Here is a 9,262-nt window from a genome sequence, read left to right as displayed (position 1 = left end):
GGTGAGGACCGAATTACAAAGTCCTGTCAGTAATGACCGGATTACCAAGCGCAGTCGGTGAGGACCGATTTACCAAGCGCAGTCGGTGAGGACCGAATTACCAAACTCTGTCGGTAATGACCGGATTACCAAGCGCAGTCGGTGAGCACCGAATTACCAAGCTCTATCGGTAATGACCGGATTACCAAGCGCAGTCGGTGAGGACCAGATTACCAAGCGCAGTCGGTAATGACAGATTACAAGCGCAGTCGGTGAGGACCAGATTACCAAGCGCAGTCGGTGAAGACCGGATTACCAAGCGCAGTCGGTGAGGACCGAATTACCAAGCTCTGTTGGTAATGACCGGATTACCAAGCACAGTCGGTAATGACCGGATTACCAGGCACAGTCGCTAATGACCGGATAACCAAGCGCAGTCGTTTATGACCGGATTACCAAGCACAGTCGGTAATGACCGGATTACCAAGCGCATTCGATGAGGACCGGATTACCAAGCGCAGTCGGTAAGCACGGACTTACCAAGATCTACTGATTATAAGCGAATTACTAAGATCTGTCAGTACTCTTTATGAATTTTATTATCACTATTGATTATAGGTTTCTGTATATATGCAAGTGATCTATATGGACAAATTTGTTTGAATATAAAGTTTTCCTAGCACTACCTTTCGTGCAGAAAGTCCGTGGTGCAGAGAAATACCCAGGTCAACGTTCCATTTCGTCACCTATCACTTAAATCATCAGAAGGCTGACCTTACAATCTAGTTTTATTAATGTTGGTAAATACATGTATGTATGGCAAGATTTAAAACACTTGAAAATCGACACATATATTTAAAGAGTTAAAACAAACGTAGACAGAATTTCAATAATTAATCTTTCATTGGTTCAGTAGAATATTAATTACATTTGTACTTTGTAAACTTTGTTGTTGCAGCTGCTGTTAAGAAATGTTTAACAGAATATTCTTTTAAAATATTTTACTATTAAATTAATATCTTAAATTTGATTATAACAATGTACCGATTTTTGTTGATTATACAGACATCTGGGCTTCTGTTCTCTTTTATAAAATATCTGTTCCGTTGAGTAAATGAATAATTAAATGTCAATTACATCTGTTCATATATATAAATCATGTAAACTATGTTGCTTAAAACTGAAAACTCTTGTGAAAATATTTTATGTTTATATAGATAGTATAAACTATGAAATATATTCATATCAATGATTTTACAGTCATTCTACAAATTATAGCAATCAATGAAAGTTTATATCATACATGACATTATTTCAAACACAAGATATTTCCCAGTCATCGGTCAAAATAGCGTGTTGTCTTGTTACAGATGGTCTCCTCGGTTGGCAATGAGCGGACGTTGTTTCAGTGGTTGTAGCTATTGGTCCAGAAAATGATTGTGTCAACCTGGATTGACCTCTCGTAGGAATACTGATGTCTGGCGGCGATTGTCCTTTGTCACCGGAGCAAGATTTACCAGCATCTGAAGAAACTTCTTGTCCAGAATTGTTGGTTGTACATGTACTGACATGAACAATGTTTTCATCGATAATTTTGTCTCCTTGGTAACAATCCAAAGGTACCTGATTTTAAAACAAAAAATGTTAGATACAATATAAGAGGGATCAAGCACTGTGTTTCGTTTCTCATTAAAAAAATCAACAATTTCTTGTTATTAAAGACAAAATAATAATATGAAGAAAATAAGTACAAAAAAAACAAATTTATAGAATCAACGTGACGAAACTGATCTAAATAACTTTTCAGTTCATTATCATCTATAAAAAGAAATAAATGCTAAAATGATTATAATAATAGTAAAAAGATTAATAAACAGACAATAATTGTTTGTGATTTTCTTCTTATTAATACTAATTAACACACCTGTCCATCCTTTTTAATTTCGTTTTGAGGGTTGTCAGACTCCGTTGAATGGATGGAGGAACATGCGTCGTCGTTCAGATCGATTAAAATATCTGTTTCTGAAGACTGAGGAGAAAAAGAGGATACTATTGAACTAAATAATCTCTCTGGAATATATTTGTCGCGTAGTTTACAACCACACACTAGTTTTTATGTGTACAAATCATCCACTCAACACCTTTTGCTATCTGGTTGTAATGTTGTTTCTTTGTCAGTGCGTTTATCAGAGTATGAGATACATCGGCTGGCCTTTGTACGCTAAATGTGTTGAAAGAATCGATCACTTCGTTCCAAAGATCAGTCTGGGCACCAGCCGGTTTGTCCGTCTGTACGATCATGCTGAACAATCCGTCATTTATCAGGCCAGATTTCCATAAGTCATCAACTATATACTTCAGATTAACATGAGATGTGAGTTGACAGAGTGCACATTTTGTACATCTTATTCCTTCTCTCTTATTCTGTTCAAACTTTATTTCAATACTATTAGCAACCTGCTCATTGTGAGACCTAACACGATTCACGAATTTCTTCAGAACATGAAAATCTCTGCCTTTTATCAGACATAAAAGGACACGAACCTGATTCTTACGGTCAGATATTTTTCTTACATTTGCACATTCGTCTTCAGTGAGACAATTATCTTCAAGAAGGGCGTCAGGTAGCTCACTGTCCTTAAACACAATACCATCTACAAGCTCGTGAATGTGACACTGTAAAGCATTTGCTAGACATTCTCTTTCATCTGACTCAGTTAAGGATTTACCTGAAAGTATTAAAATATATTTTCACAACTGTAATTTGTAGATGTCTAAAACTATCTTTCTTTCACTCGTTTAATTATGGAGAACTGATTTCTTACTTTATAACGTGTCAACGATGAACCGCTATTTACGACATGTAAAACTTTTCTTTTGGTGATATCACATGCAATTATCAAAAAATTACTAAGAACAAAAATGATAGAGCTGGAGTATTTGAATCATGAATATAAACATGCCTGTCAGCTTGGATTGACGGATTAGCGAATCATCGCTCGCGGTAGGGTCTTTAGATATGTGTTTCACCAACTTTGCCAAAAGCTCTGTGTGTACAAGCGATGTCTCTTTCATAAGATGATATGAAGGATTATTAAACGATTTATCCTTATATCGTTTCCGTTTTTCTTTTGCATCTGGTAATATGTGGCTGTGGTCGGGAACTTTGGGTCTATATAGTTCCGGACTATCATTCAACTTATTGGCGGCTGTATGCTGAGGTATCAATTCATCACACGTACACGATTTACAGTGATAAGGTTCTATACGTGTGTTGCATTCTTTTAGAGTCTTTTCAATTTTTTCTTCTATAACATCACCAATCTCAGATCTTAGGGCCCGAATAATCTCTTCCCTGAACACTTGAGATAGGACATGCTCTTGAAACTGTAAAGTAATCGATGATAATTGGTCTATGTTTAAAGTTATTGAAATGAATTTATCCCACGCATATGATGTTTTCGATTTTCAATTTGTTAAAGTAAGCGTTAATGTTTGTTTAAAGTAATCGGGATATCTTAAGCATACAACGTTCATTTTTGTCAACTGGTACACGGTTTAGCTATCAGTACATGTTTGATATAAAATAAGAATATGTTGCATGGAATAGCCCGCAAACGGGCTCTAGAAGGAATTTGCAGCTTTTGCATATGCATGTATATTATTATTAAAATCAATTTTCAGAAATCAAAATGTTATCAATTTCGAAAAAACTTTTTATCATTTGAAAAAAATGGAAGCATGAAAGATATTCCTATGTGAATAATCAAATTGAACTCACCGTAATTTGATCTGGCGCTGGCGGTGAAGTTGATCGATGTCCTATACGTACCGAATTTTCCCCGCTTGATTCTTGTTTTAAATTAAGGTTATAAAGAAGATCAGATGATTCTGAAATGTGTTCGACCAAACCTTCAGATTTTGGTCGAATATTCCTTTTCATCTCTTTATTGTTCATTTGTCCGAGTATACTCGCGCTGTTACCATTTTACCAATGTTTCTTAAAGTGATTTTTTAGTAAAATCAATTTTTGGCAATATTTTAAATGGGTTATCTTTCAAAGTCTCGATACATTATTTGTATAAATCCCTAATCGAAACTGATATAATTGATAAAGAAAGATATACCTGAGTAACAACACTTGAGTTTTTTTAAACATCCCGTATAAATAAAAAAATATTTAATTGTATTATGAAAATGGATATAAACCTTCAGATATACTTCAGTTTGGAAATTTGGTTATAAAAAACAAAAATCACATATATAGTGTACATTTACAAGATTGGAAAAAAACATGTATGCAACCATTCAATACGAATCATTAGAAATAGAAATACAAAGATGGATGTTAATCATAAAACAATCACAACAATTACTAATCTTTTATTTTATTTTGGGAGGGACTGGTGAGTGTAAATGAAATAAGTGTATTATTTATAATAAGTACTGATTAGCAATGGTCTTTTACTTTTAAACATCCGTTTAATCTATCAACCTTAGGAAACAGGTGTCGGGTGTTTGTAATCTACACGTGTTTGTTAATAGGATGTTTGTGTGTTATAAAATATTAGTATGTGCTGAACATGTGTTTTAAGCTATTTCTAAATGAATGTTAAAGGTGTTTAAGTTATTTGTAGATGGGTTGGCAGGGTGTTTAAAGCTTTTTGTAAATGAGTTGAAAAAATGTTGACATCTTATCTGAGATATGCAGTCTTCAAAACCTCTGGTCACGCATTCTTTTACTTTGGGACCATCGGCTTTTTTTTATAGAATGGCACCAACAAATCACATTGAGGGTTCCATGAAAACCGCCTTATAAAAAATGTATGGATGATTTTAAAATCATTTTTTACCATTTCATGTTAAATGTTGAATTCAGTTAAGACCGGTGCTAGGGGGCGTCAACGGCGGCTTGCACCTTCAAGTACCGTCAGTGAACAGGCTCTATCAAACCGAGCCAGCAACTTTTCCAGTTTTGCTGTTTTGGATGTTATTCAGGGATTCTTTCTTTAATTGGGACGATACTCCGCTTTTCATGAAACGGCAACTTGCACTTTCCAGTACCGTCCATGAGCAGGATCAATCAAACCGGTCCTGCAACATTTACAATTTTGTTGTTTGGACGTTTTTGAGGATGTCGTCTCTTGTAATTCTTTCTAGAATAGCTGTTCCTGTTTTTTTTTGTTTGTCTTGAATATTTTGTGCACACGGATAGGTGAGACTCTATTCAATCAATCAATCAATCAATATTGTCATTAACAGATGAAATGTAAAAGATGTGATTTTTGTAAACGCTTTTTGTTTTTAGTAGCATGACAGCTAATAATTATCTGTTTTGTCCACAACACAAGTTTTCTATACCACGTGCTTGTAACATGTTATAGATTTGCACTAAAATAGAGAAAGAATCGCTTAAGAACGACAAAACGGCAAAAATGAAAATGGTGCAGATTCGCTTTGATTGAGTCTGTTCATGGACAGTATGGAAAGTGCAAGCTCCCGTCAACGCCCCTTAGCACAAACTTTAAACAGTATTCAAAATTTAACATGTCTTGCTGAACGATCTTAAAGGATCGGAAGTATTACTTCCTTGATTGTATGTACGGGACGACCGACTTTTTATGGCCTCCACTCGGCACAAACAACGCTGATATGGCAATCAAATGCAAGTTTTTTAAACAAAAGTAAGCATTTAAGATCACAAAGCTGGGACTTAAATTTCTTTTAGTTATACATGTAATACACATGAAAGTAATAATAAAATGTCAATGGAAAGTAAATCACTATGAAGTCCATACATTTCTGCAAATTCTGATATGAAATATGCATATAAGATATTGTAGATCGACATTAAAAACAAATGTAGCCATAATTTCAATAATTGATCTTTCATTGGAATGTGTGTTTGTAACGCTTGTTGTTGCAAAGCATACTGTAACAATTTCTATTAGATTTATATCGATGCTTATAGCAATGTTTCGATTTTGAAGAAGAAAAAACACGCAGATTTAGTGTTCGTTATAAACACATCTGGCCTCAAGTACATATATTGTCGACTGTTCTCTTTTATAGAATATCTATGTTCCTTTGAGTAAAATGTACCATTGAATACATGTCAAGTACATGTGTACATAAACTGCATTTATAAATAATGTTAACAATGTTGCAGTAAAACTCTTATAAAACCTTAGAAAAAATAGTTTATGTTTATATAGATAGCAAGAAATAGGAGATATGTAAATATCAATGATTTGACAGACCATTCAACAAATCATAGCAATCAATGAAAGTTTATATCATACATGACAATTTAAAACCAAATATATTTCCCCAGTGTCGGTCAAAAAGCGGTTGTTTTTTTTCAGATGTCTCTCCCGTTGCAAGAGGGGGAGGGCATTTGGTAGCATTGGGCCCAAAAATGTTTGTGTCAACCTGGATTGACCTCTCTTAAAATAATTTTCTGGCGGCGATTGCTTTTTTCACCGGAGCAGTTATACCAGCGCTGAAGAAATTTTTGTCCAGAATTATTTTTGGTAGTGTATCGAAAATGGTTTTTCACAAAATTTTTGTCCCCTTTTGGTAACAATCCAAAGGGCCCTGATTGTAAAAAAAAAAAAATTTAAATACAATACCAGAAGAGTCAAGCACTGTATTTCGTTTCTTATTAAAAAAATCAACATTTTGTCGTTATTAAATACAAAATAATAATATGAAGAAAACAAGTACAAGAAACTTATAGAAACAACGTGACGAAAGTGGGCTTAAGAACTTTTCAGTTCATAAATCTTCTATAAAAAGAAATAAATGCTAAGATGATTATAATAATACGAGTAGTAAAATATTAATAAACAGACAATAATTGTTTGTGTTTTTTCTTCTTATTAATACTAACAAACCTGTCCATCTTTCTTAATTTCGTTTTGAGGGTTGTCAGACTCCGTTGAATGAATGGAGGAACTTGCGTCGTCGTTCAGACCTATAAAAATATCTGTTTCTGAAGACTGAGGAGAAAAAGAGGATATTATTGAACTAAATAATCTCTCTGGAATATATTTGTAGCGTAGTTGACAACCACACACTAGTTTTTTATGTGTACAAATCATCCACTCAACACCTTTTGCTAGCAGGTTATAGTGTTGTTTCTTTGTCAGTGCGTTTATCAGAGTATGAGATACATCGGCTGGACTTAGTACGCTGAATGTGTTGAAAGAATCGATCACTTCGTTCCAAAGATCAGTCTGGGCACCAGCCGGTTTTCCCGTCTGTACGATCATGCTGAACAATCCGTCATTTATCAGACCAGACTTCCATAAGTCATCAACTATTATACTTCAGATTAACATGAGATTTAAGTTGACAGAGTGCACATTTTGTACATCTTTTTCTTCTCTCTATTCTGTTCAAAACATTATTTCAATACTTTTAGCAACCTGCTCATTGTGAGACCTAACACGATTCACGAATTTCTTTAGGCATGAAAATCTCTGCCTTTATAAGACATAAAAGGACACGAACCTGATCCTTACGGTCAGATATTTTTATTATATTTGCACATTCGTTTTCAGTGAGACAATTATCTTCAAGAAGGGCGTCAGGTAGCTCACTGTCCTTAAACACAATACCATCTACAAGCTCGTGAATGTGGACACTGTAAAGATTTGCTAGACATTCTCTTTCACCATCTGACTCAGTTAAGGGTTTACCTAAAATATTGAAACATATTTGCACAAACTACAACTTTGTAGGTATCTAATAAAAAGTCGTTCTTATTGTAGATGCTTAAAAAGAATTTTAAAACATAGGTTTAGGATATAAAATTTTCTACCATGGATCTTATATTTTATCATAAGTTTGTTTGTTGTTCGTTTGCTCGTCCGTTCGTCTGTTTGTTTGTTTATTTGTCTTTTTGTAAAAGTATATTCTACATTGATGGAGAATTTTTTAAAAAGTAAACCGCTTTTGGGTATATGCAAAATAGTATCTAGAATTACAAATTGTTATAAAAACATGGATTAGTATCAATGTAGTATATTCAATCATTATATATTATGAATTTTATAACGTACCCTTGACAGTTCAGTGCGTCATCTTCAAATAGGTTCTGTTGAACCATATTTTCACACAAGCTTCGTCCCATGTTCTGTGTGTATCAGTAATATTTGACCTTTAAGATTATATATGGATTACTAAAACATTTCTTCTTAAATTGTTCCCTTTTTTCTCCTGTTAACTCAATACCTGTTACTGTTGATATATTTTCTTTACGTGCGTCGTTGAGTATGTGACTTTGTTCGAGAAATATGGATGCACATGGTTTCGGACTATCCTCCAACTTCTGGGCGGGAATCTGCGGTTGTGTCAGTTCATCGCACGTGCATGATTTACAGTGATAATGTTCTGTAGTTGTAACGTGTTCATTGTGAACATTTTTAATCTTTTCTTCTACAATATCACTTATCTCAAAACGTAGAGCCGGGATTATCTCCTCTCTGAGCACTCGTGATATGACATGCTCCTGAAACTGTAAAAGAAATAAAGGATATTAAATGAGTGTAAATTGTAATACTGAATTTATTGAACGAGTTGAAAGGTATCTTTAAACTTAATTAGTTTTATGTTAAAAGTTACTTAAATGAATACCGTAATTTGGTCTACATCATCCTTGTTACCAGGGCACGGGGCTGGCGGTGAAGCTGCTTGATGTCCTATACGTACAGAAGTTTCCTCGACTGATGCTTTACTTATATGAAGGCCATGTTTGACATTCAACGGTTGTGAAATGTGCTTGATCAAACCTTCCGATTTTGGTCGAATATTCTTTTTATTCATTATTTTACAAATTACAAAGTATACACGTGTTTGACAAATTATAAAAAATTACACATATTGAAGCCTCTAAATTTCATAATTATTATTTTTTTATGAACGTGTTGATATAATTTACACACATTTATTTAACACTTCTTAATTTGATATAGTATCATCCGATCACTTTTGAAAACATTTCAGAAGAAGATATATTATTTGCGTGCATGCATATCTTATACAATTTCTTTTAAAATACCAGACACAGTTTTGTTTGTTGAACATGTTATCATAAAGTTTACAACCCAAACGTCTACCTAAAATATATCGGTAAAGAAAAGATTAATAACTTTAGAATATCTCTGTGATCATTTGAAAGAACGACGACATATAATACACACAGCGTTTCTTCCTGGTCGCTATTCAAAATAACGTCGTGATTCATGCTCGACTTTACAAATAATATGAAAATCATATC

General features: G+C 33.9%; 2 protein-coding genes across 2 annotated transcripts; both read right to left on the bottom strand.

The window, feature by feature from the left end:
- Window positions 1-245: 245 nt before the first annotated feature.
- Window positions 246-7,360, bottom strand: LOC132737011 (uncharacterized). Its single transcript, XM_060724242.1, has 2 exons — window positions 6,876-7,360; window positions 246-1,602 (listed from the first exon to the last, which is right to left on the bottom strand). The coding sequence occupies exons 1-2, from the start codon at window positions 7,251-7,253 to the stop codon at window positions 1,294-1,296; spliced, it is 687 nt and encodes a 228-aa protein (XP_060580225.1). The 5' UTR covers window positions 7,254-7,360; the 3' UTR covers window positions 246-1,293.
- Window positions 7,361-8,128: 768 nt separating this feature from the next.
- Window positions 8,129-8,849, bottom strand: LOC132737000 (uncharacterized). Its single transcript, XM_060724233.1, has 2 exons — window positions 8,620-8,849; window positions 8,129-8,500 (listed from the first exon to the last, which is right to left on the bottom strand). The coding sequence occupies exons 1-2, from the start codon at window positions 8,806-8,808 to the stop codon at window positions 8,129-8,131; spliced, it is 561 nt and encodes a 186-aa protein (XP_060580216.1). The 5' UTR covers window positions 8,809-8,849.
- Between the last annotated feature and the right edge of the window lie 413 nt (window positions 8,850-9,262).

This window comes from Ruditapes philippinarum, unplaced genomic scaffold (genome assembly GCF_026571515.1).
Source record: "Ruditapes philippinarum isolate M1 unplaced genomic scaffold, ASM2657151v2 ctg21494_1_1_1_1, whole genome shotgun sequence".
NCBI classification, from domain to species: domain Eukaryota; kingdom Metazoa; phylum Mollusca; class Bivalvia; order Venerida; family Veneridae; genus Ruditapes; species Ruditapes philippinarum.
This window is presented reverse-complemented; position numbering and strand designations above follow the sequence as displayed.

Excerpts from the sequence above, each read along its gene's own strand:
- LOC132737011 (XM_060724242.1), bottom strand. The coding sequence starts at position 7,253 with ATGATCGTACAGACGGGAAAACCGGCTGGTGCCCAGACTGATCTTTGG. Across the intron at positions 1,603-6,875 it reads AAATTAAGAAAGATGGACAG|GTACCTTTGGATTGTTACCA; the intron begins GTTTGTTAGTAT and ends TTTTAAAATCAG.
- LOC132737000 (XM_060724233.1), bottom strand. The coding sequence starts at position 8,808 with ATGAATAAAAAGAATATTCGACCAAAATCGGAAGGTTTGATCAAGCAC. Across the intron at positions 8,501-8,619 it reads ATGATGTAGACCAAATTACG|TTTCAGGAGCATGTCATATC; the intron begins GTATTCATTTAA and ends TTTCTTTTACAG.